The sequence below is a fragment of the Temnothorax longispinosus genome, chromosome 4 (assembly GCF_030848805.1).
Source record: "Temnothorax longispinosus isolate EJ_2023e chromosome 4, Tlon_JGU_v1, whole genome shotgun sequence".
Lineage (NCBI taxonomy): Eukaryota > Metazoa > Arthropoda > Insecta > Hymenoptera > Formicidae > Temnothorax > Temnothorax longispinosus.
This window is the reverse complement of record NC_092361.1, coordinates 20,397,003-20,422,691: the sequence shown is the minus strand read 5'-3', so window position 1 is coordinate 20,422,691 and position 25,689 is coordinate 20,397,003. Positions and strand designations below refer to the sequence as shown.

Sequence of the window (25,689 nt, the reverse complement as noted above, 5' to 3'; positions counted from 1 at the left end):
GCAATTGATTGAAGTAATATAAAATTTCTGAATTTTTTTATGTCAATGAGATTTGATGAAGAAAAGAAGATGTAAGAGAAAGAAACAAAACGACGACGAGATTGAAACATGATGGATTATTTTAATATCAGATGTATAGAAAATAGAAACAATGACATTAGAAGTAGAATAGTTTTTATAGCATCGTAGTTTACGGTTTAATAGCACGAGCCTTGGTTCTGCAAGCACCACTCAGGTGTTAAGCTGTCCGAGTAGATTTTTCGTTCGACGAGTCTCTCGCGATGCCTCAATATTCTCTGTTCAGCGTGATGCCACTTGGAATCCGGCTCGCTCCACAATCTTTCAGCCATCGCAGCCGATCTTGGCCACAATCTCGAATCAATATTAGAGCTGCCCGCCTGTTCGGTCCAAAGCGCTGCTTCTCCACCTATGAAAAAAAAATACGTAACAAATTAGATGATCAATTAAATTGTAATTATTTCGCATTTTAGCATATCAATGTTATGAACCGGATGTTAATGAATTTATAAGTTCAACAAATATGTACTTTATATTTCTCTGTTAAATTTGTTTTAACTAACATGTCTTAAGAATATTCTTTTGCATAATAGCCCTAAATTTTGCTCTTCGAGAAGATCTTTGGGGTGACGCATGGCTCCGCACTAACGCGGATAATTAGTAAACTGAAGGGTCCCGAGTTCGATCCCGGCCCGGCCTTCATCCCACATTTTCCTCGTTTAGTCGTTTAACAACTGACATCCCCCGATTAAGGTAGTTTAAGAGAAAATATATCCTCGCTTAAGAGGAGGTTTTATAAATATTTTTGTTCTTTTTTAACATAAGTAATATTTCAAAATGTTTATCAGATAAAAAGTTTGTTCTTTTTTTTTCTATGGCCTTTTCTACAAGTATGTAATTTTCCTTCTGAATGTCGAAATAATTGTGTATAATTTATATCAAAAATTGAATTTATCAATTTTTGAGCAAATATCATTTAGAAATTTTATTCTGACAACACTGCTGCGTTATGGTGCATTATCTTAATGCAATTATTGTGAAATTTCTCTCCATTTCATGATATAATTATTGTATAACATTTAGGCAATTTCCTTATCGGGGAAAGTACTAATAAAATTTTAATAAAGAATTTGCCTAGAATAAGATGTTTCTTATTCCCATATCCGTGTTGCTTGATCATCTCTAATGGAGAATTTTCATAGATCTTTTGCCAACCCTTGTACGGCGAGCACCAATTGTTACCCTCGCCTATCCAAGCTCCGAATCTATATACGAGAAGAGGGAAAACATAATTAATACTTATTTCTAAGAAGATTTAATATATGTTTATAAAATATATTTAGCGCGACTGATACACGTACTTATTAATGCTAATTTTTTATCTACACACAGTCAAATACTTGATACACATTACGGTTTGTAGTAAAATAGATAAATATGCAACGCTATATTCCATAATGTTTTCTCACCCACAGTCAAGGTACAAAGCATCGTAATTTGAGAAAATAATCTTGAAGTTGTTTCGCAACAGCCTGCCGATAGTTGGGTCGTCTCTGGTCGTCCAAATCTGAATGATATATTTCGCAGGATCCAGATGTTCAATGTTCTCCTCGCTCGTCAATCCGCTGGTCCACAGGACAGTCGTAATGTTCTTGCCGCCGTTGGCAATCTTCAGCTTCTCCAGAGCTCTGTCCTGGAAGTAATCCCACAATCGGTAGAAACTGGTTTCGTTAAGATCCCATCCCCTCTTCAGCATCCAATCGGTGATAATGCTTTGGGATCTCCAGCAGTTGACGTTTACTTCGTCACCGCCCATATGGAAGATGTCCGGTTGTTGGAAATCTTTCAACATATCCTTATAAAGTCCCTCAAGGACCTCGTACATTCTTTCGCTGGTAGGATTCAGCTGACCGCACGGCGGCTCTAAGCAATAGTCCTTCCAGGGCTCGGCTTTGAAGCAAACTGTCGCGTTGTCGCCCACCTATTCGTTATAACATATAATACTGTAGATTGAAGTAAAAAGATAAAGAAAAATGGTGTAAATGTTATATTGTATTTGATAATGATACATTTATAATAGACTTTTAATTTCCTTAATTTTTCTCAATCTGATTTAACTGTTTTCTAATTATTATTTACGAATGTCATATTCACTTGCTGATAACGAAGTTATTACTCACCCACTGCCAGCCTTCGCCAACGTGCGCGGGTGCATCAAACTCTGGCAGGACTCTGACACCGCGAACCAAGGCGTAATCGATGATCTCCCTAATCGTCTCGGGAGTATAGATCTTGGTCGGCGAGTAGCTACCATGCTTGGCGAAATCAGGCCATGTTTTGCTAACATAGGGGAAGCTCTGGGAATCGGTGATATGCCAGTGGAATGTGTTCAGCTTGGACATGGCCATACCGTCGATCGTCCGCAGAATCGTCTCCTTGTCGACATAGTTTCGGCTAGTGTCCAAAAGGATTCCGCGATAGGGATACTTCGGGCCATCTATAATATGTGTCTCGTTGGATATTCGAACTTGATTGCGCAAATCGTCGAAGACGATCAGTTGGCTGAGGGTCTCCAATGCGTGTCGAGCTCCGAAGTACGTGTTCGCCGTAATATAAGCTCCCACCTAGGAATTATTTTAATAAACTTTAATAAACTGCGAATGTGTACTAAAAGTAAATCTCGATGTGCAATTTTAATTAATTTTTTCAGATGTTTCTTTCAACGACATTTTAGATTTTTGTGTTATTTACGATTTATTTTCTATCACCAAAAATAGTACGAGAGAAAGATAGAAAGAAAAATGATGACAAGAAAGTCTAAAGAATAATAGGAGATACGTATAAAGAAGAGAATTAAATCCACTAACAATAAGTCCTAAAAGAAGAGAAGTATAGAGGGAAATAAGATTAATAGAAAGGACAGCAAAAAAAGAAAAATATAAAGGAAAAGAAGCAGAGAATGAAAGCAAGGGAAAGAAAAAGAGAAAATGAAAATCAAATGTTCCAATCTATGCGGAGGAGAGAGAGAGGAGTAGCATGCAGGAGTAGAAATAACATAGTAGTACCCGAGAAAAAAATATAGATATAATATGGTCAGATGTAAGAATACATTATTATAGATATGAAAAGATCTAAATAACATGTAATTTTATATGATTATATATAGATTAGATCCGCAAATTTTGCGCGATATGATCATATCTTCAATCTTTATATAATCACATTCGACTTGATCTTAGCTATGATCATATTGCACTAAATTTCGGATCTGATTATATATAAGTAATCATATAAAATTAAATGTTATTTAGATCTTTTCATATCTTATAATATATTGTTATAGCCACTTTTTTCTCGGGTATAAACAAATCAGATTAAAATAAATCTAGATTAAATTAATTGAAAAAAAATAATAAATACATGTACAATACGATAAAATTTAATACAAAATTTAAATGAAGTATATACTTCCCGTCACGTCGCGAAAAATTGTAATGGTCTTAATTTATCTGACTAACGCGTCACCAGTGAATTTGGGAGATCGTATGATCATTAACGAGACACAGTCTGACCTAACGATGAAACATGATACCTATATGTATATACGTACATGTACATACTATGCATCTGAATGTGTGAAAAAAACTCGTTTTTATGTCCAAGCACCTATAAACCAGCAATTGTGAAATATTACACACTATAAAATAATGAAATCGAAACTTAAGCCACGTTAAAACTGAACAGGATATTAATATGTCGCCAACAGTGCATTCGACAAAATTTCATTTCGAATCCAAGAAATTGTGAAATACATTTGTCACATACTAATATTTTGCCGGATACAAATTTAGTAATAAAAATAGTAGTTACTAAAATTTTGTCACACACATTTGTTTCCATACATTAATTGTTATCTACAATGTCGAGGAGAATGTTTCTTGGTCAGGACGAAGCTTTAAACGGCCAGTAACGCATAACATGAGTGACGTCTATGTGTCTTATTATTTTCAATGTATTTCGAAATAAAAGATATTTTTTTTATTCGACACATCTATAAAATTTTGATGAAAACAGTTCTATTCTCGAGATGTTTACATAAATACTATCTCAAATAATTTGGGGTTTCTCCACAGAAACCAGTTGTCAATTTAATGAGAATCCAAATGTAAATTTATTCAACATCGTGCTTCTCACTCCTTGAACTTTCTTTGTTACAGCTTACCTGTCCGTCGACTGTAGCAACTTGGAGAGTGTACCTCTCGTCCGTTTCCAAGGTCAGTTTGGCATTGTCGAGATTGAGTCCTTCTCTAAAGCGTATCACCAGCCCGGTCCCACCAGCGTTCAAAGTTAGGGAACCACCGAGCTTCTTCGCGTTCTCTTTCATACGAACCACGTTCGTCTGAAGCAGATTGCCCACCGCTGTCTGAGTGGAAATTCCGGCGAGTGTGATGCTCTCAGGATTAAGCTGCACCACGCTCTTGCCGATGGACATATGTCCTGTCGGCTTCGGCCACAGGGCACCACCTTGGCCGCATGACAATTGGCATACGCTAAGAGCGACCGGGTTGGTGTCCTCTTCCGTTATCAATACCTTTTTGCATAGGCCGCCATCGCACTTGTAGTGCCAAAGAGAACTGCGATTTGAAGAGGAGAGATTGGCAATTTTTATCGGATGTTTATTGAAAAAAATCTTGATTTTATCTTAACATAATTTATCCTGTTTTTAATTTATTAGACTAAAATTTGTCATTATCTTTTTAATTACTGATTTTATTATCTGATCTTTGCGTAACTGCGTATTCTTTGACGTTGATTGAGAATCTCATTAATCGTTAAAGCATAACGATGCTTAATCGTAATTTTTAAGAAATACGAAACACCTTTGTATAACATATCACAAAATTGATTTTTTATAAAAGATAAAAAAGCAGTCTATGTGTTGACGTAGGGTAAGTTTTCTGCATGCCTTTTTATTGGCATAATTAATCGGCTAAGCGTTAAAACGTGAAAAAAATTAAATTAAATATTAAATATTAAATATCTTAAGGCGACATAAGAAGTTAAAATTTGCAATTTATAACAAATTTCTATTATTATGATTTGGAGGCTACAAAACGTGTTATTAATTATATTTTCACGTATTATAGAATCGAGATAAAAATATTTTGCCAATAATCAGTAGAGCAACATGCAGCATATAAATTAATCATCTCTTTAATCGCGCTCTTTAATCCACTATCAATCTCATTGATATTCCTCCAATCCATATCTAAAAAAATGTACACCGTTTACAAACTACAGTGCGAGCATTTAAATCCCGTTGTGAGATTCTAATGTAGGTCTTTAAACCGCTAAATATGATAAAACGTTATAAAGGTCGGTCACATACGTTCTCATTCGATATTCGTGAAACGAAACTCAAACTGATATCCGCAAAAGAATTGTAATGTAACGGTGCGTGACTCTATTCTGCTGTATATCTTAATCATTAATGTATCAACTAATGTATCAAAGAATAGTACTGTATTTATATTTTATAATAGTACAAAAAAATATTTTTTTCTTTACTTTTAAGAGCAACGTAAAATAATTTCTGATTATCAAAGTTCGAAAAATAATCCTCGTGTCTGTAAAGAGAATCAGAAATGTTAAGAATTGCATATTTAAGATCTAAGTTCTTTTATAAATATAACGTCAAAGAACATGTGATTTTTTTTTAGATTTTTTCACCATAAAAGTGCATTAAAAAAATCTCTAACTTGTTAAATATTCTTCAAAGCTAGGCTAATCGATGAAAAATCTAAAAAAAAACTTCACACGCCGATATTGTTTATAGAAAGATAGAAAAGAGCTTATGCTTTAAAGTTTATGCAATTCGTAACATTTCTGATTCTCCTTACAACCCGAAGCAAATACAGCAAATCATATTTTATCATTTTTTCATAAAGAAAAAATGTAAAGAACGTAAACATTTATTTAAAATAACGTAATTTATAAATCATTTAAAAAACGCAAAATTATTTTACATTATGAATTCATAATATCTCATCCATACATATCAGAGGAGATTTTATCAGAGGATAAAAATAATTCTTATCGTTAGCAAAAGAAGCAGCAGATTATCTCATTATTGTTCACTATTACGTCGTGAAAACATTTCTAAGCAGATGTTTATGATGTTGCTGCACTCAAACTCGAGAAGTGCGAGAAGGCACAGTAAGAACTCAATAATTTTCCGAATGTCTTTGAACTTCGGGAAGACGTCGCGTCGGTGTCGGGGCGACCGATGCGGTCTATTTCTCAATGAATCCCCACTTGTTGCTTTCACCGTGTACCAGGTGAATTGCCTTTCTATTTAAAACTAACATTCACGCAATCGGATAGCGCTCTATTACTTGACCGCTTTAAAATGTATGTGCTTATTCCAGCACGTGAGAGAACAAATAATGACGATTAGAGAATGCAACGAGACAAGAGCGCTTGATGGTACTGAAAGTCGACCGGAAGGCTTTGGTATCTAAATTTCGACGAGTCAAAGTTTAGATACATCTAAAAAAAAAAATCTAAATTTACCGAAATTATACCGGTATTTTTTGCTGGAGCATTACTTGGCACCAAAATGTGAAAATAATTTTATAACATATTTCTACGTGAAAATAGCGAAATAACACAATCGACGTATAAGCTGCATTTTCCTGTATCTAACATTAAATTCAGGACCACTTTGTCGGCTTGGTACTCACGTATACTCCTCGGCTTGATTGGCACCGTATTGGAGCGCGAGGACGACGATCAGTAGTGCGAGCATGCCGCTTAAAGTGATCGCCAGGGCTACTGTCGAACGCTCGATTGTCGTCCGTACTGTCCGTAGAATGATTTTATCCTTCGCCCAAAGATCGCATTCACGCTGTGCTTGCAAAGTAGAGGGGAAAAGCCGAGTGGGGCAAAACCGATATATGTCTTTAATGTGCGAAAAATGGCACGCGCGTGGAGCGCAAATTATTTCGCTGCGTCACACAGTGGGACTACATGAAAATTAAAATATAATATATATACACAACATAGATAATTAAAAAAATTTAAACCGAAAAATATCGGTCTTAAGAATATTGTGCCGCTTGATCGCAGATCTAACAAAATCTCGGTTCTCGTAACATCGATCTTCCGTCCTTTCCAAAATTATATAATTAATTTTCTTAGCACAATAAATGATATTACTGTATTTTTACGCGTTGGCATTTATCCGTGTACATCTAAAATTAAATCCCTTTTTTTCAGTTTATCAAATTACTGTATTATTCAGCGGTAACATAATACATGTAACACGTGATATACGTAATTAAAAGTCGTAATCAAATATTCTCTCAGCTATTCGTCATTGACAAAATATTTGTGCGAGACAGAAGTGTCACCTCGATAATTCCGTACACCTTCAAAGTTGTACTAGTTAGCATTACACGAGTGCAGAGTTTGAGTTGCGATTATTGAGTACAGAGTAGAGATTTAACAGTTTTTTTTTACTCAGGTAATACTCGGGTTATTACAGTCATTATAAAGCTGTTTATAAACACACCTGTTACATGACTAACCAAGCAAGTCGCACTTGAACTTGACATCGATTGATAATTATTATCGTCATATCTTAGTATTCAACGAAGATTATACTCATCTCTTTTCTTTTAAATTCTGTAACAATTGATCTTTAAATTATTTTAATTAGGCCATGTTGATTAAATCGTGATATTTATGATATGCACATTTGCAAATTAATTGCAGCAACTTCTCGATTAACGCATTAATTGCAAAATAATTTCATATACACAATTTAAGCGTGATACAAGTGTTTTAATACAAACAATAGCGTGACGCTATTCAATAAAATTTGCAAAATTTGTTGGTTTAATTAGTATAAGTTAATTGAGCCAAGAATACTGCAAAATATGAAAATTTCAATCTTTCTCTTGTAAGTTTATCCGATTTTTAGAAAGTTGCATATATTTACGCTTGTAATATATATATATATATATATATATATATATATATATATATATATATATAAAAGAAAGTAATATTAAGTATCGTGCATAGATAATATATTCTTTAATAAATATAGAAGTTATTGAAAACGTAAATTACATATCATGTGGCAGCGTTTGCAAAGAAACATTTTGTTTGTCATAATCTGGTCCTTTAAGTTACATTTATCCTATTCGTCTCCACGAATCGCTCTGTATTTGGTCAGTTCGTTCGGGAAAACTCGATTCAATTCCACCAGCATGTTCGCCTTGAATTTCCTATAGGCATCGATTTTCCCTTTCACCTGTTCATTCTTCGTCAGAGCTTTCTCTATACAATCTTTGGTGTATAACTGCGGATTTCTCCCTTGGTCGATATAACTGAAACAAGTGTTCAACGATAATAATAATTATTTCCTTAGCCGGATACGCATCGATTATGACATCAGTATTATAATGACTTACTCAAATACTTCCAGTGGCACATGAACGTCTTGTACCTGAGACTTTAGCTTGTCAATTTCCTGTAGGCCATTGACTAAGCCTTGACTGTAAGGAAAAACAAATCTGTCAATGTACTTTTAATAAATTTTACATTTCGAGTAATATAAGCTACAATTTACACAAATATGAAGTCTCAGCTGAGCAAACTGTAATTTATAGCAAAGAAGAAAAGCACATTAAAGATCTTCTAACCTGTCTAACTATCGAATCTCAAAAGTGCTCTTCTAACAAGTACATGCAACAATTTATTATTGCTCAATTGTGGCACGAAGTGGAACGCTCGTTGTACAACCTCGTCCGTCGCGAGGTTAATTTATAAAGGTAATGTCCTTATGTGTAAATATGCAAACGTATGCACGTTGCACGAATACTCACATCTTTTGATTCAGTACGTTTTGCCCTTGGGGTTGAAAATCGCTCACTATAATGCGTATTTGCCGTACGTTCTCGATAAAGAGCTCCAATTGAGCCTCCAAGTTCTCCAAGGCGGACGCCATTTTTGTTTACAATCGCTTCCGAGAGTTCCGAGTTTCCGACTGCGTTCAGTGCGTTCCAAAACCTCGCTCAAGCAAATCTTTATGGCCCGTATTCATAGTCTTAAGGTAATTCAAGCAATTCATAATTAAATATAAGATCCGACTTGAATACCGGCCTAGAACACATCGTAGTGGGAGAGAAATTAATTATTAGTTTAACTTAATTATTTTTATCTTTTTTTTAACCATTAAAACTAAAAAAAAAATAAAAAATAAATTAAATCAAAATTGAAGATAATTCACGTTGATAGAAATGGACATTAGTATCGCTCAGTGTGGCTCAGTGATTCTTTCATACGATTGGTTCATACACTTCGATCCTGCGAGGAACCAAAAGCACGAACCAATCATATTAAAGAATTACTAAGCGCTTTAATAAATAAAATATTTAAAATATGTAAATAAAAAAATTTTTAGAAAAACAGAATTCTCTGAAGCTATGTATTATGTCAATTATATAATTCGTAAGTTTTTATAATTTAGAATGGTTACTCGTACTTTTAGTTTAGAATATAATTTACACGTAAAATATAAATTAAAATTATTTATTGAAAATAAAGAGAAATAAACAATTAAGCATTTTGTGCTCCGCGGGAAAGAGGGAAAGATAGCGGAACTAGCGGAAGACAGAAACTGCAAAACTGCAATGGCCGTCTAGAACACGTCGAGCTGACGTGTCGTGATATTTTTTCGTCTCCCGAGATTCTGTTTGCAGTGAAACATGATTACGTTTAAGCGCGACAAGAAGGAGGAGGAGGACGGTAATTATGAATTTAATATTCCTATCTTTTTCTTAACGCGAACGTTGCTCGCGAACGAAAGTTAGAAGTCGCGCGCAGGTTATCGGGTCTGTCAGGTTGTCAGTCTCGGACAATTACAAGTAAACACATTTTCAGATGTCAGTGATGAGTATAGCTACGGAATACATTGGATTTTGTAATAATTTCTTACGAACGTACATTTCCAAATGTTATACGCGTTATAAATCTTTAGAATTTAGCGTTGATTGACACTATGGAGCACTGACACATGTCTTTTCTGTCTGATCAAGGCGGTGGGAACCCGTTTCAAAACTTGGAGAAGACCACGGTTCTTCAGGAAGCACGTACATTCAACAACACGCCTGTAAATCCGAAAAAATGCGCCCACATTCTCACCAAGATTCTATATTTACTCAATCAGGGCGAACAGTTGGGTACAACGGAAGCCACCGAGGCTTTCTTCGCCATGACCAAGCTGTTTCAATCACGCGATGTCATCCTGAGACGGCTGGTCTATCTGGGCATCAAAGAATTGAGTTCCTTAGCCGAGGACGTGATTATAGTCACGTCCAGTCTAACGAAAGACATGACAGGAAAGGAGGATTTGTACAGGGCTGCTGCCATCCGGGCGCTCTGCACCATCACCGACGGCAGCATGCTGGCGGCCATCGAGCGCTACATGAAGCAAGCCATAGTCGATCGTTCGCCGGCCGTCTCCAGTGCTGCCCTTGTCTCGTCCTTGCATTTGACGAGCGTGTCGAGCGACGTCGCGAGAAGATGGGCAAACGAGGCGCAGGAGGCGTTGAATTCCAACAACGTGATGGTTCAGTATCACGCCCTGGGTGTCCTGTATCAAGCACGTAAGGCGGACAAGCATGCGGTGATCAAGCTGGTCGCCAAACTTATGAAGACGAGCCCGAAGAGCCCTTACGCGGCGTGCATGCTGATCAGAATGGCGTATAAATTATTGGACGAGGTGGACGAGGGCGAGGAACTGATAGGATTCATCGAGTCCTGTCTGCGTCACAAGTCCGAGATGGTGGTGTACGAGGCGGCGCACGCCTTGGTCAATCTTGGAAGAAGCGGCGCCAGAGAGATCGGACCTGCGATCAGTGTTCTGCAGCTCTTCTGCGGCTCGCCGAAGCCAGCACTTCGGTTCGCCGCAGTCAGGACTCTCAACAAAGTTGCGATGTCTCATCCGGCGGCGGTCACGGCTTGCAATCTTGATCTGGAAAATCTCATCACAGACTCGAACAGATCGATCGCCACTTTGGCGATAACCACTCTCTTAAAAACCGGAGCGGAGAGTTCTGTTGACCGTCTGATGAAGCAGATCGCCACCTTTGTGTCAGAAATTTCGGACGAATTTAAGGTCGTAGTGGTCCAAGCCATCAGGTAAATTTGATTTCTCGAATTACACAATAACATCGCTAATGTATATATTTTTCTTCTAAAATCTCTTTTTTTTCTCAGGGCTCTGTGTCAAAAGTTCCCTCGCAAGCACGCGGTTCTGATGAATTTCCTCTCGGCTATGCTGAGAGACGAGGGCGGGCTCGAGTACAAAGCGGCGATCGCCGACACCATTATAGCCGTGATGGAAGGGAACGCGGAAGCCAAGGAAGCGGGCCTCGCGCATCTCTGCGAATTCATCGAGGATTGCGAGCACATCTCCCTCGCCGTTCGCATTTTGCATTTACTTGGCCAGGAGGGACCCACGTCGAAACAACCGTCGAGATATATCCGCTTCATCTACAATCGCGTTATCCTCGAGAGTGCTAGCGTGCGAGCAGCGGCCGTTACTGCATTGGCACGTTTCGCTGCCGCCTGCCCGCCCTTGCTTCCAAACGTGTTGGTGCTGCTCTCACGTTGCCAGCTGGACTCGGACGATGAGGTACGCGATCGTGCGGCTTACTATTGCACGATTTTGCAACAGCAGAACGACCCGACTATATTGCCGCTGGTGCAGCCGCCCTTGCTGTCGGTACCGACACTGGAGAGGGCCTTGAAGAATTACATGCTGACATCCATGGAAGAATCGTTCGACATTTCTCAGGTATAGTATTCCGATTTTCTGAGAAACTTTCTTATGAAAGCGAGACAATTACCCACTACTCATACATGTCTTTTTTTCATCAAATTTATGTTTATTTACATTGAATTACAGATACCGCCAGCTCAGACAGTAGAGGAACCAGCTCAAGTCGAAGTGCACACCACTATCAAGCAACCTCGTTTGACCAGAGAAGAAAGCTTTATGGAGAAATTATCGCAGATCCCGCATTTGGCCACGATCATCCGAGACACGTCGCTCCTCAAATCCTCGCCGGTGTTTGAATTAACGGAATCCGAAACGGAATATAATGTCAAATGCATCAAACACACATTCCCTGAATTTCTCATTTTACAGTTTGACTGTGTGAACACGCTCTCCGATCAACTTCTCGAAGATGTGGTAGTGGGCGTTGAGCCTCCTACAGGGTAAATATACTATCGACGTATTTATATATTTATATATATATATTTGTTACCTCCTTATAGTTTTTATGACAGATGTTGTAATGATGTGTAATGTCGTTTATTTCAGTTACTCCATTGTGTGCGTAGTACCATGTCCGCGATTACCTTACAATGAACCAGGAACCACCTACACAGTATTGAAATATCCGGAAGATGTACAAACGAGTGTCGTTACCATTCCTACGACGTTACGATTTATGGCAAGGGATTGCGATCCAACGACGGGAATACCAGACGCGGAACAAGGATACCACGACGAATATATGGTAAAAGATCAGTTTTTTAATGATATAACAAAAAGTGATTTTCATATAAATACTTCTGCGAGCAATGCATTGATACAAAATTAATATAATTTCTTAAATCTCACGAGAGAAAAATACGCTTGTTTATAAATATTTATTATATCAACAAAATTATTATTCACAAAATTAACGTTATTTATTAATTTGTATATAAATGCGATTTTTTTTAGTTGGAAGATTTGGAAGTGACTCTAGCTGATCAAGTACGTGGCGTTGGTAACAGAGGCATGGACTTTAATACCGCTTGGGATACATACGCTGCGAAAGGATTTGTCAAGCTAGAGGAGACATTCGCTTTGGGAGCTACAGTGACGTCTTTGGAAGGAGCGATTCAAAGTCTTACAGAATTCTTGGGCCTAGAAGCTGTGGAACGCAGTAATAAGGTACAGAGCGGAGCGGCTGCTCACAATCTGCTCCTGAGTGGTGTCTTCCGAGGAGGAAAGGAAGTATTAGCACGTGCTAGACTAGCGCTGAATGGAACGCAAGTTTACGTGCAACTATCTGTTCTCTGTCAAGATCCAGACGTCGCTGAACTAATAGTCGCGTCCGTAGGATAGAGATCGCAGTGATACAATGTAAGAATTTTCGCAATAGGAAAAAATATATTCGCTGATTGCTGTAAAATAATTTTTATAATGTAAGATTATCGTTATATATACATGGAAATTATTAAAGAATACTGTTTGTATTTCTTTCCGTCGTTAATATATCATGTGACTTTTCTTTAATGTATTACAATAATCATTGAACAACCTTCTGAGAACTCCGAGAACTCACACAATAATAATGATAATGATGTTGCAATTTCAGTCAAATTTGATACTATCGTTTAGTTTGTTATCGATACAATCGAAAGGATCGTATATCTTTCTATATAAAAAATAAATTTATTTTCGCTAACATTTGTTTCAGCAGATTTCGCGAAACGATTAATAAACAAACAGGAAAACAGACAACAATTATATTAGACCTCTCTTTCACACATACATATATATATATATATTCCTTTCTGCAGTTACAAATTCGTGCATTTGTACGAGAATTATAAAAGTGTTAAATAGTGGATAAATATATTGTCAGGTATTTACAGAGTATTTTCATGCACGATGCGATTGCCGTACTTGCCATTATCACTTGATTATCTGCGAACGTAAAAACTCAATATTGTAAAAAAAAGTGATCTCACATCAAAGACGCTAAGATATTCTTATCGTCTTTGATGTGAGATTACGAAGGTAAAGTGAATATTTTTTCTCAGATGTTTGTCAAGTTGAATGACACTATAAGGATAAATCATTACTTTTAGTAGCAGATTACCCCGTTTGTGTACGCCAATCGCGATAAGTAAATACTTACAAAAATCTAACACTACCATTACATCAGTTCTTTGTACGTTTCATATAATCAATTTTGTATATAATCCATTGTCTCATTGATTGTTAAAATGCTCTTATAAAGCTGCAATTATACTGCATTTTACTTTAAATGCGTATGCACATTAAATAAGTTAGACTAGCTGTTTGCGCGATTGACAATGTTATAAAATGAGGTGGAAATCATAGTTGCCTAAAGATTGCTCGCAAGCTGCTCCTTATGTCTTGAAATATTAAATATTAAATATTAGCCGTTAATATATATGCTGTTCGTAATTTGTTCTCGCCACTGAAAACGTATTTTAAAAGACGTGCGTTCGTTATTGGAATAGTATATAAACTCGCGCGATTCATAATTCTGGAAAGATCACGCAATTTTATACGTTTAGTCGACATTAACGTATTGACCTGTAACTGTAGCGGTTTGATGATACCTTCTTCTTCCCGAAAAATCTTCGTTCTCTTCGTTCAATTGAGCTGAACACGTTTCAACACCCGGATGCACCGGGGTCACTACTATCTGCTCGTAATCATAAACTTTCCTCCTATATAACGATAAAATACAAATTATCTTCTAAAGAAATCTTTACATTATAATTTTTTATAAACATTCTAACCAGTATTCTATAATCAATATATTCTATAATCTATTCCTAAGAAAAGAAAACAAGGGAACAAATCATTTCCTGTCCGATCTCTATAATTCTTGAATTTATCGTTTCAAGAGAATTGTAAAGTAAATAATTAAACTTACCCCATAATTCGAAGTAATGCAATCCGAAACCATTTGAAGAATTGGAATTCCGCAGAAATTCCAGGTTTTACAGCAGGGTTAGCGTGACCAACGTAACTCCAGACGAGAAACACGACGACAATATTAGCGATCGCATATCCCCAGTGTACAAGAAACATTATAACCAATTTTACAAGGCACTGCAATGTGAATACGCGCGATATTAATCTTTCAACTAAATATGTCAGGAATATATTTCTTAAAAGTGATATATATATATATATATATATATATATATATATATATATATATATATATGTATTTCGTTTATACATATAAAGTACAGATTCTTTCAATGAATAAATACTTACGCCCAATAAAGAAAACCATCTATTGCACAAAGGGCTGTACCAATTTCCTAACTTATTGTGTATGTGAACTTTTCGTTCCGGTGTACTGGAAACACTAGCATTGTCTTCGATGCTCGGCGACGAATCCACATATACGTTATTGTCGGAAATACTGTTGTTCCTCTGTAAACGTTAACAAACATTATTGGAAAAATCTTCAAAATAGACAATAATGCATGTTTCGGTAGATGTGATTTCTCACCATAAGATTTTTATGCCTTATTCTCTCAGGGAACAGACTGTCCAAATCATTGTCTGTGTCGGTTATTGAATTGTTCCTACTTGCGGAACCGTAATTGCGATCGAATGTTGGAGACTGCGTACGGAATCGTTGTTCCCGCGTATGTCGAAGATCAAATGTTTGCGCGAGGGCGAAGTATGCATAATCTAAGCAGGCGTATGTCAACAGGAATGGCATCGTCACGATTGGAGCGAGTGTATTAATTTGCCCGGTAATGATGAAAGTCAGCGTTACTACAGCAACAACCAGCATAGCGTATATAGGTACTTTATTTGGTCCTCTCTGAAAATATAATAATTATTGCTAACAAATCGTTATGATATAAAAGAGAATTGTAGGATTTCATGATATAAAAATATTACAATTTTCTTAACCGTAGAATAAGATAAATCTGATCCTCTGTTTCTTATTATCTAGTATGTCTAGAAGACAAATTAAAAAATAATATTCAAGGAATAATTACCCCTCTTTGCAAGCAGCTCATTCCTGGTATAACATTTTGACTGGCGATAGATTGGAGAACGCGAGGTGTGCCGTACATGGCACCCAAACAGCTACTGAATGACGATACATATAGACCAGCGAGTAACAACACCGAGATTGCCGATACCGTCGACGCTATTGTAAAGTTGGTGAGCAAAGCATTTCTGACGCAAGTTGCCGCAAGAGTCAACAAAAAGCACAGATACAAAAATGTTCTGCAAGTAACAAGTAAAGTGGTTTAATGTAAAAATGAAAAAAATTTCTGAAATAACTCACACATTGGAAACAATTCATCTTACCCGGTTCCCAATGCCGCCAAAGTACCATTGGGAATGTCACTGGATGGATGCCTCAAATCTCCGCTCATGTTAATTCCAGCTAAGACACCGGTAACCGTTGGAAAGAATACACCGAACACAGTAAACCAGCTGTATCCATCCTGATAATCGGGGAAAGTGTTGTTTTTCAAATTTCCTGATAGCCAGCCTTCAAAACCAGAATCTGCACACATATAAATGATAATTTCAGTGCGTCTAATTTAAGATACAAAGACACTCGGCAACAATTTTATATTGTAAAATATATGATTTTATGACATGATTCGTTGTATCATCTCACCGATGTTGGTATGAGTGAAACTTCCGACCATGAAGTCAACTCCAGCGAGGAGTAGGATTAGAAGGAGAATAAATTGCAATTTTACAACCCACTTAACACCAGCCACGTTAATTACAGACAATAGCACAACGGCCGCGCACGCGAAGCCGCGTTGTGCCCATGCCGAATCCAAACCTACAAGACCGGCCATCGATTCCCCAAAACCTAAAACGTTTAGAGCACAACCCACCGCCTGAAATAAAATCCACAAACCGATTCTTGGAATCGCTGATAAAACGGTAGGATGAATTTGCTCTTTTCTACCTGTCCAAAGCAGTAGAGCAGTCCGATGGAGCCCCCGAATCTGGAACCCAGCACGTGCGATAACAAAAAGTACACTCCGCCACTTTCGACTCTACATCGTTCGCATATCCCAACAGCCGACAGTACTGTCACCAATGCGATACACACTGAAATCATTACAACACATAGTAATCTCCCTCGATATCTACATTTTTTGATAACATCGACTTAATTAAAAAGAGCAACAAGGTTTATATATTCTTAGAAAACTCTTTCTCTTTTTTCACTTTCGCAAAAGATATAATATCATCTCACTTACAAAAATATGTATTTTATGAAAAATATATTTGGCCGTGAGATTCTACTGTTTCTTGACAATAATAATAAATATATTAGTTATATTAGTCTCATGATATTACCTGTACTAAAGATGATCAATACTGCATTCAAAACGCCTGCTTGACCGACTATCCAGCCAGACCTCAGAAATACAATTACACCAAATATGTTAATAAGGCAAGACGTAAAAACTCCATCCCAGGTACCGAACAACACAGGTTGGGAGATGAAGAAGTTCGATTTCCACCAAGGATCTGAACTCTATGGAAAACACACAAGACGGATGTGATACCGTAATGCTGTATAACGAATCAGTGTTGCTTTGTACGATATTCCTTACATATTCCTGGGCGAACAGCTCGTTTGCACCGGCCTGATACATTTCCGGCCCGAGGGCATTGTTACCGTCCTCGCTATCCCTCTTTGCGTTATCCCGCGCCTCCTCCGGATCCCGTAAACCGTATCTAGCCCAATCGACGTCTCGTTGTACCCGAACGTCGCCGTTTGGAAGTCTGTTCTCCTCGTTCGACCCCATGTCTTCGCTGCGCAACAGCACGTGAGCCAGTATAAACAATATCAGTTCCTGCTCGTTGATATCAGCCTCATTCAGGTGGAGATCGTTACGAAGCTTCTCTGTTCAGATAATAATGCCATACTTGTCAAAGGCTGAAATCTTAACGGTACTTTCTTCTCGCGGTGACAACGCGTATAGGTTAGAATATGAGATCCACGAAATAAGATATCTTGAACGCTGCACAATGAGCAGCGGAAAGTGTTCCGTGCATGAGAGCTATTTCATCGTCTTATCAAGTCGCTGAGCCCGCATTTTTTCGCGATAATTATCGTTTGCTGGTGACGTATGACCGTATGAAGGGAAACATTTTGGGTGCACTTGGGTACTGCAACAGCTCACTGAACGGCTTTAAGTAGCAATAGAACGTGATTGGTTGGATGAATTGGATCCACAGGTAAGAACCAATCATCAATGCAGTAAGGATCGAAGCAAAAGGCAGCCAATCAGACTAATCCTTCAAATCGCCATTTTCTACTTAACTGTAAGGCGCGAAATATGAACGATATAAAGGCGTTACCGGCCACTTCAATATTAGCACATATTGATAATCAAAACCAAATGTCACTACAAAAGTGCTTTTGTCTATTAATAATTAATATTTAGGTATATATGTTAATATTTTATTCTTTTGATCTATTTTTCTATAATTAATTTGCATTACACGTACAAACACACACGTGCATTACACACATATTCTTTTAAAGATAAAAATACCTTCAAAGAAGCTGCACGTTAAAATATACATTTATTCGTATCAATGAGATTGTAAACAAGATATGCTCAAGCGGAAATGTATTAACCTAAAAACACATTTATTCGCTGCGATTACTTTTTTTTTTAACAGCGTTACGGTAAAAAATTCGAAATCGTTTCAGTACATGTAGGATCGATGTTGTTAAGAGAAGATACTTTATCTACACTCCACTTGTGAAATCGTCGGTAATCTTGCGAGCAAGTTATCGTGTCCCGTTCGTTCACCCGCGTATCGCAGAAGCGTTCCGGTGAACCAACCAGTCTTTGACATAATATAACGATAATTCCACAATTACTTTCTATCTCTTTCACCAAGTTACAATATATCTATTTATGTACATATAAGTTATTTAAGCTCCCCGCCTCCACTTCTCCCCGTTACTGAACTTGGTCATTTCCCGACCACTGACGCCGCAGGTACCAATCCCCACACGACCATTTACGTTCTCTGGTGTCGCAAAGATGCTCTTCTTTATGACACCTTTTTTCGAAGACTGCGGAGAAACAAAAGCAATTAACAGAGCAATAAACAGAGACGTGCTTTAAATACATCTGCAGATAAATACGCATCATATAAATAAAGCTTGTCCTCACCTTGTTGGTAAATGCTAGCCACTTGTTCTTCTCCAATTCGCGTTCCTCCTCCAGTTCTTTGAATCGCTGCAATTTCCTCTGCTTCTTCTTCTTAAGATATTCCCTTTGCTTGTTTGGATCCGAACCCGCAACTGCAGCTGCTTGCATTTTTCTGTAAATAAATAAATCTATTATCTGGGTAAATAAATAGAGACAGCGCAAATTCATATATATGCTCAATAATTATAAAAAAAAACCATTATTGATACTTGTATATTTTTATCAGCATATTCATCTCGATGAGTATAAATATTAACATATCTCGGTGTGTGTACCAATTACTTATATATAACTTATAAAAATTGGCACATTTATTTTTTTTTGTAATGTCCAAAAGAATAAAATAATATTATCTTGTTATGTCTAGTTATTGTATAGAATACAATTAGAACTCCTCAATTTTTTTTACACATATAATTATACTATTAATTTGCTTTTCAAAGATATCAGAGAATCGGACAGTTCTTGTTACCTTTTCCTGGACCGCGACGATGCACACGAACCGCGTGACATCAAAGGATAAATGAATGAATAACGAGCATATTTCAGACAGAATACCGTACCAAGTTGGTGGGGTTATTGTTGCCAATTCAGAAATAAGATAGGAGGAAAAATAAATGATTAGTAAATCGTCTCACATCCTTCACGTTTCTCAGACAAAATTGTATGCAAAATCGTAAGGAATATTTTGTATTAGTTCACAATAATGCGTTATTGCGGTCATCATAGATCAGAAATGACTTACTTTGATTTTTGATCTGCCCAATCTGATGCTGGCCTCTTAGCAACAGATTTTAGCTGACTAAGCATAACGACATCGGTATTCTTGTACTCATTGAACGTTATATTTGCTATTCCATCTTCGCTTATCGTGTCTATAGTTGCCTCATAATACCTGCAAAATTTTACAAAATATGTTAGAAAAAGTTGTACGTGAGATACTTTATTTCAAAATAACTTCAGATACTTTACTGCACTTTTTTGAACAAATCATTGTCAATATGTTGTTTTTTAACATAAATAGTCCATTCATAATTAATACTTGCTTTACCCTTAGCCTTTTCTGCCTTTTTAATGTTTTCTTTAATATTCAATGTTAAATAAAGTTTGGGAGTAAAAAATCAAATTATAATTCTCTTAAAACAAAACCGTCCAAACTGAAAAAATAAATTTAAAAAATGAAGCAAATAAATAATTTTTCCAAAATCCTTTTTGACTGATCTCATTACAGTTTTCAATACCATCAATAATTTTATCAAAGCCTTTGTATCATATCACATAGACTTTAGGTTTTGATAACAATGACTTGGGGGTAAAATATTCAGCTTTTGGAACATTTAATGTATCGATATGACACTATCGGCTAACACTGTACGTGAATTCATCTGAATGTCATCTGTTGCACAATTCAAACGATATTCGATTCAATTGCAAACAGTGACTACAGCCCATTTGATGTTACAGATGCTTCAAAGCGTTCTTCTTATTCTTCTCTCATCACTGAAAGAAAGGAGAAGAGGAATGCTTCGAAGCATCTGTAGCGTTAAGTGGACTCCAGCAGCCAGTATAACGCATAAACGGTACCCACTTGCCGTCCTCGCTCCAAGGTGCCATACACTGATCGCCAACTTTCCACTTATTGGCCAGAACTGCAAGCAAAATAGGATCTTTAGGGTCCATGCCATTGGCTTGTCTTTTTTCCTGCTGTTGTGACTTAATTAAATCATGTGTCAGCTTTATTACTTCCTTCAGATCGAACTTCAGTTTTATCAACTCCTCGTTATTCGGATCTGTCGTGAGAGCCGCTTCCACCTGAAGCACAATAAAGCGTGTGAGGAGTCGCGGAAATGGTCGTGGATGAGTAAAAAAATGGTAAGCGAGACCGATCGATTGTCACGCGAGGTTAAGCAGAGGAATAAACAGGACTCACCTGCTGGAGCTGCAGCTTGTAATTCTGTAAGTCATCCATGCTGCCCGACTTGTTCCGGAGACGGATCGCTCAGAGCCACGTCGCGGCACGGAAACTCGGTCTCCTCTTTTCACTCGATTCGAAACTATCGCGGAAAATAAAGCGTTCTTTCCTCGTAATCACCTCGCAACAACTACAGTCCAGGTCAACTCCAGTTGACAAGCGCAAGATCGCTCGGCGAACAATGCTGCCAATTGTAGCGCGTCGCTGAGACTTCCTCGTAGATGACGTCGACGGTCGACGCGTTGCGAGGGACGGATACGGCGAACAAGAACGAAGAAACAATAACTTATTATCTGTCCGCAAAAATCCGGGATCACTGTTCAGACGCTTTCAGAAGGCGCCGATGTTGAAAGGTGCAAATACCATAAATCACAAAGTTGGCTGAAGTGATAACTCTGTTTGCAAGATGGCGGCACGATTGCGCTAATGGCTATTTTTTTTTTTTTTTAAGATGGTGGATGGTGAAGATTCACGTGATAAACAGAAATCAAACAGAGATAATGTTCGCCAGTAAAATGTTTTTTAATTCGAGGTCTGCTTGATTTCCGTCATTAGATATCTTGTTGACAAATTTTGTTATATCCTGCCAGCATCCTGCTAACAGGTTTGTACACATATATCGGATTCTACATCAAATTGCGACCGACAAAATTAATAGATACTTTGTAGAATTTGTTTTGATGAGAAAAATATTAACAACAATAACAACCAAGTATTTAAAGCAACAGAATCTTAAGTTGACATACAATTAGTGAAAAAAATATTAAATTAAAATGGTTCATTGTTTTTGTCTTTGGTAGCGGAGTAATTGTAATACTAACCTAAAAAAGATTTCGCACGTGGTCATATACTAGGATCAACACGTGACATTTTCATTGTACGAAAAAGTAAAATTTAATCAGAAACAGAATTTACAATAAGCAAGGTGTACGTATTAATAATATGTTATTTAAGTAAATATTGTGACAAACGTTTCTACCTGTAATAAAGTCAGGTTTTATTTTTATGAATGTGTTTTTCAATGCCTTATCTAGCACATACACCATGGTTTGTTAACTCTTTTTTATATCGTTTATTTTTAAATTTTTGAATCTTAAACTATTATTATTTTCATAATTAAATTAATTTAAGCCATTAAACTTTTAACTTAATTTAGAAAAAATTTATTGATCACTACCAACTTGCTACCATCATTATGCACATAAATTTGTAACATTTTGCAGAGTCTCGTGTGGATCAAGCTTGGGATAAAATAAAAGTAATTGATATAGATGCGAATAAAGTTGTTCACGAAGAGATGTCGATGAACATGTCAACGTCGGAAGAAAATAAAAATATACTTCAGGAAAAGATAGAATTATTAACGTCGCATCAATTGATGTGCGGTGAAGGATCGTTAAAAGAAGAATGTGAGGCAAAGCAGCTAGACGAACAATCATCCGAAGAAAAACACGAAGCGATGTTCTGTGATGAAAAATTAGAGAATGAAAGAGCAGTTATAATCGTCAATGAGAAGGAGATTCTAAATAGGGAAAATAAATGTGATAAGCCTAACGTATCAATAATGTTAGACACAGAGGAGACAGAAAGTACAATTAATAGCTGTGTTATATCTACTGATATTCCAAATATCAGTATTCAATCAACTTCAGAGGAAAACGATGAGACAAATGCACGTAAGTATCATACAACTGCTGAAAATATACCTGATATTAGACAAGCTTTGCAAAAATCTTTAGAAATCATAGAATGTAATATGTCAAATGATACTAATATTGTGCAAAGCAAATATTTAAATAAAGTAATTGATCAAGTTGCAGAAGTAAGCATTCGTAATAATGAGATACAAATAAGCAATCTATCACCACAAAAGCAAGGTAAGCACACACGGGTATTGGTTTATTAAATAAAAATTTCATCTTGAGAAAAATATCCACTTCTCTATTTATAATACATAAAAAGTAAATTGCATTGTAAATTAGAAGATATCGCATATATTATAAGTACATTTGAAATCATAAAAACATTCATTGAAGTATTTCATGTGCATATATTTTGTTATATCTATTTTACAGAAGATAGGACATCTTCTCTCAGTGTTATTGCTGCAGAATATGGAGACACTTCAGATTCAGATGTTGAAAAGATAGAGGCAGATACTACAACTAAAAATCAGTACACTATGCCAGAGATACAGACACAACATTTGCAGTGTTATCGTACAACTGAAGAAAATTTATCATGCGAAGAAAGCGATAGCGATGATGATTCTGATAGTAGTGCCGACAGCAGCAGCAGCAGTAGCAGCAGTAGTGATAGTAGCAGTGACAGTGATTCAAATGATATTACAATTATTGACAAGTATGATTATCTTCTTATAAAAATAAAATTATAACGCATATATTTGATCACTTTTTATGAATGGAAATAATAAACTTTTTATATTTAACTTTCTTAGAAAAAGAGGAAGCAAGGCAAACACGGCAAAGAAGGAAAAACATACAGAAAATGAATTAGATGATCTTCCACCAATAGAAGACTTACAAATTAGCGTCCCCGAAGTTTTATGTAATCCATTTGGCAAGGTATAATTAATATAAGCTAATTATACATATGTAGACATTCAGAAAATTATAAGATAAATTAATATCATGTAACAGCAATACGGTAACTTCCAAATATCTATTTCAACATTTCAGATTGAAAAGATAGTGGAGCAATTAGTAATCGTAGAACCAAAACCTGGTGAGCCTACACTTGATCTGGATACAATTTTATTCGTGAATAAAGGAACAAAAGCACTCGGTAAAATATTCGATGTGTATGGCCCCGTAGCCGAACCACATTACTGCGTTCGTTTCAATGACTCTAAGCACATACAGGACAATGGCATTAAAGTGGGCATGCAAGTTTATTATTGCCCATCGAATAAATCGTATACGTTTTTCGTATTCCTACAGGAGTTGAGAAAGTTGGTATTTGGACGAATCTAGCATACGTTACATGTGATTGTAACATATTCAAATAAACGTTTTCTTGCAGGCTAAAAGCTTGCGACACGGCTGGCGATGACGAGTCTCCGGAATTTTCAGACGATGAAGAAGAACAAGCGTATTACGAAAAGTTGAAGCAGAAAAATAACAAAGATTGTTCTGACGGGAAAACTTCGCAGAAAAAACCACGTCAAACAGGTGAGAGTGTATTTCAAGTTGCTATAGTTATTACAAGTAACTAAATAATTATTGCTAATCGATTTCTAGAGTCTTCCTATACAACACCGGCCTGGCAATCGAATCACCCGTGGAACAGGAATAGAAATGTTCGACCTCAGAGATACAATCAGAGGAGACAGCGAAACTGGAGTGGTGGCAATCGTTTTAATTCTGCACAAACTCCTGGACCATACCCCTATCAAGAATCTTGGCAACAATATCCGTATCAAAATAATGTTCCTTGGCAGCCAGTTCCACAGAACATGCATCCGATGTCTAACAGATCGTATGCAGGATACGGAACATATAACGCGCCACATTTGGCACAGGATGGTAATTTGAGCAACACGGACGGTACAAACCAATATTATCAAGGTACCTATCAGAATTTCCAAAGTTACAATATACAAAACAATTTCCAAAGTAACGGTGTACAAGATCAATATTATGAAGTCTCTTTTGGTGCTCCTCCGAGATTTAATCTTGCATCTCCACCCGTAGAGATGAATTGCCATCAATTCTCCAATACGCCATATCCGTACATGAATATGCCTTCTTATCCGACTCATGTGCAATCGTCACTGCAAATGGCAAATGCTAATGCATGTTGGCCTCCACCAGCTCCTCCATCATTAGATACACCAAGTACGACGATTGAAGATCCAAATTCGTCTACATGACTTTATTCCTTCTTTTACGAATATATTTTATATTTTCATATCGAAAACATTTTTCATCTCCAATATCATGTAATTTATAATAGGATTATAAAACAAATATACTTGTGTGTAAGTAGTATTTTCTGATCTCATTTTTTTATGTATATTACATATAAGAATGTAATAAATGATTTATGAAATAATTATATCTACATTTTTTCAAACTTATTACTAATTTTGATTCTATTTCCTCTAACAGGAAACCTCGCAACCCGAACATTTTGATTTTAATGAAACTTTATACACATAAGGAGGTAAATAGACGTAATAGAATTTACAGTTTTTTAAGTTGCGGTCTAAAACTATAAGGAGTGAAATCACTTTATATGAAGCATTTTTTTATTTTTCTCGTTATATCTTGAATACTTTTTGATATATATTGAAAAAAGCAAAAAAATCACTTTATCATTATTATAAGTGTCCTTAAAAAAAAAAAAAAAAAAAAAATGCTAAGGGAAAAAACAAAAAATTTGGACAACATCACACGGTGTTCCCAAGCGGTCACCCATCCAAGTACTAACCGTGCCCAACGTTGCTTGACTTCAGTGATCGGACGAGAACTGGTTTTTTCAACGTGGTATGGAAGTTGCCCGTTAAGATGTAGTACTTGTCAACGATTTAAACTGCGTTATAATTTGGTTATTTTCAAAATTTTGATTTTTTATGTAGCAATAAATAAAAATTATAAGAA

At 36.5% G+C, this 25,689-nt stretch overlaps 6 protein-coding genes and 1 non-coding gene across 12 annotated transcripts; 2 read left to right on the top strand and 5 right to left on the bottom strand.

Annotated features, from left to right (window-relative positions):
* Positions 1-101: 101 nt before the first annotated feature.
* On the bottom strand, positions 102-7,703 carry Hexo1 (Hexosaminidase 1). The gene is made up of 7 exons (XM_071775834.1): positions 7,592-7,703; positions 6,762-7,043; positions 4,241-4,652; positions 2,199-2,642; positions 1,488-1,999; positions 1,153-1,283; positions 102-427 (listed from the first exon to the last, which is right to left on the bottom strand). Exons 2-7 carry the CDS (start codon positions 6,824-6,826, stop codon positions 198-200), a joined length of 1,794 nt encoding a protein of 597 aa, XP_071631935.1. The 5' UTR covers positions 6,827-7,043; positions 7,592-7,703; the 3' UTR covers positions 102-197.
* On the bottom strand, positions 7,515-9,073 carry Med10 (mediator complex subunit 10). 2 transcript variants are annotated; one of them, XR_011731668.1, is made up of 4 exons: positions 8,913-9,073; positions 8,499-8,582; positions 8,155-8,414; positions 7,515-7,704 (listed from the first exon to the last, which is right to left on the bottom strand). XR_011731668.1 is itself a non-coding variant. In XM_071775839.1 (3 exons), exons 1-3 carry the CDS (start codon positions 9,032-9,034, stop codon positions 8,225-8,227), a joined length of 396 nt encoding a protein of 131 aa, XP_071631940.1. In that variant the 5' UTR covers positions 9,035-9,073; the 3' UTR covers positions 8,104-8,224. The 2 variants fall into 2 exon arrangements, 1 of the variants encoding a protein (XP_071631940.1); XM_071775839.1 differs by lacking the exon at positions 7,515-7,704 and having other exon boundaries at positions 8,104-8,414.
* A 602-nt stretch (positions 9,074-9,675) lies between these two features.
* Gammacop (coat protein (coatomer) gamma) lies at positions 9,676-13,379 on the top strand. The gene is made up of 6 exons (XM_071775821.1): positions 9,676-9,834; positions 10,125-11,229; positions 11,308-11,887; positions 11,999-12,312; positions 12,419-12,617; positions 12,827-13,379. Exons 1-6 carry the CDS (start codon positions 9,795-9,797, stop codon positions 13,211-13,213), a joined length of 2,625 nt encoding a protein of 874 aa, XP_071631922.1. The 5' UTR covers positions 9,676-9,794; the 3' UTR covers positions 13,214-13,379.
* A 264-nt stretch (positions 13,380-13,643) lies between these two features.
* LOC139811559 (solute carrier family 12 member 8) lies at positions 13,644-18,059 on the bottom strand. The gene is made up of 10 exons (XM_071775824.1): positions 17,476-18,059; positions 17,216-17,396; positions 16,818-16,963; positions 16,515-16,746; positions 16,196-16,397; positions 15,877-16,111; positions 15,375-15,695; positions 15,134-15,295; positions 14,784-14,962; positions 13,644-14,574 (listed from the first exon to the last, which is right to left on the bottom strand). The coding sequence occupies exons 1-10, from the start codon at positions 17,668-17,670 to the stop codon at positions 14,415-14,417; spliced, it is 2,013 nt and encodes a 670-aa protein (XP_071631925.1). The 5' UTR covers positions 17,671-18,059; the 3' UTR covers positions 13,644-14,414.
* A 256-nt stretch (positions 18,060-18,315) lies between these two features.
* Positions 18,316-21,419, bottom strand: Spf30 (Splicing factor 30). Its single transcript, XM_071775838.1, has 5 exons — positions 21,026-21,419; positions 20,684-20,907; positions 19,841-19,990; positions 19,057-19,207; positions 18,316-18,956 (listed from the first exon to the last, which is right to left on the bottom strand). Exons 1-5 carry the CDS (start codon positions 21,062-21,064, stop codon positions 18,813-18,815), a joined length of 708 nt encoding a protein of 235 aa, XP_071631939.1. The 5' UTR covers positions 21,065-21,419; the 3' UTR covers positions 18,316-18,812.
* LOC139811560 (uncharacterized) lies at positions 21,284-25,141 on the top strand. 5 transcript variants are annotated; one of them, XM_071775828.1, is made up of 10 exons: positions 21,284-21,420; positions 21,519-21,671; positions 21,868-21,994; positions 22,291-22,743; positions 22,882-22,944; positions 23,143-23,428; positions 23,526-23,652; positions 23,767-24,038; positions 24,110-24,258; positions 24,328-25,141. In XM_071775828.1, exons 4-10 carry the CDS (start codon positions 22,365-22,367, stop codon positions 24,957-24,959), a joined length of 1,908 nt encoding a protein of 635 aa, XP_071631929.1. In that variant the 5' UTR covers positions 21,284-21,420; positions 21,519-21,671; positions 21,868-21,994; positions 22,291-22,364; the 3' UTR covers positions 24,960-25,141. The 5 variants fall into 5 exon arrangements, with proteins under 5 accessions (XP_071631929.1, XP_071631930.1, XP_071631927.1 ...); XM_071775830.1 differs by lacking the exon at positions 21,868-21,994 and having other exon boundaries at positions 21,294-21,420; positions 24,328-24,654; positions 24,781-25,141; XM_071775829.1 differs by lacking the exon at positions 21,868-21,994 and having other exon boundaries at positions 22,888-22,944.
* Positions 25,142-25,470: 329 nt separating this feature from the next.
* Positions 25,471-25,589, bottom strand: LOC139812482 (5S ribosomal RNA). The gene has a single exon (XR_011731875.1). It is a non-coding gene; the product is annotated as a 5S ribosomal RNA (ribosomal RNA).
* Between the last annotated feature and the right edge of the window lie 100 nt (positions 25,590-25,689).

Bases quoted from the DNA above. Each gene is read 5' to 3' on its own strand.
- Hexo1 (XM_071775834.1), bottom strand. From the start codon at position 6,826: ATGCTCGCACTACTGATCGTCGTCCTCGCGCTCCAATACGGTGCCAAT. The intron at 2,643-4,240 runs GTAAGCTGTAAC...AATAATTCCTAG, and splicing joins TTGCTACAGTCGACGGACAG to GTGGGAGCTTATATTACGGC. The intron at 428-1,152 runs GCAAATTCTTTA...TTTTTTTCATAG, and splicing joins TAAGAAACATCTTATTCTAG to GTGGAGAAGCAGCGCTTTGG.
- Med10 (XM_071775839.1), bottom strand. From the start codon at position 9,034: ATGGCGTCCGCCTTGGAGAACTTGGAGGCTCAATTGGAGCTCTTTATC. The intron at 8,583-8,912 runs GTGAGTATTCGT...TTTTCCTTACAG, and splicing joins AACGTACTGAATCAAAAGAT to TCAAGGCTTAGTCAATGGCC. The intron at 8,415-8,498 runs GTAAGTCATTAT...CACTTGTTTCAG, and splicing joins GTGCCACTGGAAGTATTTGA to TTATATCGACCAAGGGAGAA.
- Gammacop (XM_071775821.1), top strand. From the start codon at position 9,795: ATGATTACGTTTAAGCGCGACAAGAAGGAGGAGGAGGACG. The intron at 11,230-11,307 runs GTAAATTTGATT...TTTTTTTCTCAG, and splicing joins GTAGTGGTCCAAGCCATCAG to GGCTCTGTGTCAAAAGTTCC. The intron at 12,313-12,418 runs GTAAATATACTA...CGTTTATTTCAG, and splicing joins GGCGTTGAGCCTCCTACAGG to TTACTCCATTGTGTGCGTAG.
- LOC139811559 (XM_071775824.1), bottom strand. From the start codon at position 17,670: ATGGGGTCGAACGAGGAGAACAGACTTCCAAACGGCGACGTTCGGGTA. The intron at 16,747-16,817 runs GTAGAAAAGAGC...ATTTTATTTCAG, and splicing joins TGCTCTACTGCTTTGGACAG to GCGGTGGGTTGTGCTCTAAA. The intron at 15,696-15,876 runs GTAATTATTCCT...TTATATTTTCAG, and splicing joins TGAGCTGCTTGCAAAGAGGG to AGAGGACCAAATAAAGTACC.
- Spf30 (XM_071775838.1), bottom strand. From the start codon at position 21,064: ATGGATGACTTACAGAATTACAAGCTGCAGCTCCAGCAG. The intron at 19,208-19,840 runs GTAAGTCATTTC...ATTTATTTACAG, and splicing joins TGGGCAGATCAAAAATCAAA to AAAAATGCAAGCAGCTGCAG. The intron at 18,957-19,056 runs GTGAGGACAAGC...GTTTCTCCGCAG, and splicing joins GGCTAGCATTTACCAACAAG to TCTTCGAAAAAAGGTGTCAT.
- LOC139811560 (XM_071775828.1), top strand. From the start codon at position 22,365: ATGTCGATGAACATGTCAACGTCGGAAGAAAATAAAAATATACTTCAG. The intron at 22,945-23,142 runs GTAAGCACACAC...TCTATTTTACAG, and splicing joins TCTATCACCACAAAAGCAAG to AAGATAGGACATCTTCTCTC. The intron at 24,039-24,109 runs GTTGGTATTTGG...GTTTTCTTGCAG, and splicing joins TTCCTACAGGAGTTGAGAAA to GCTAAAAGCTTGCGACACGG.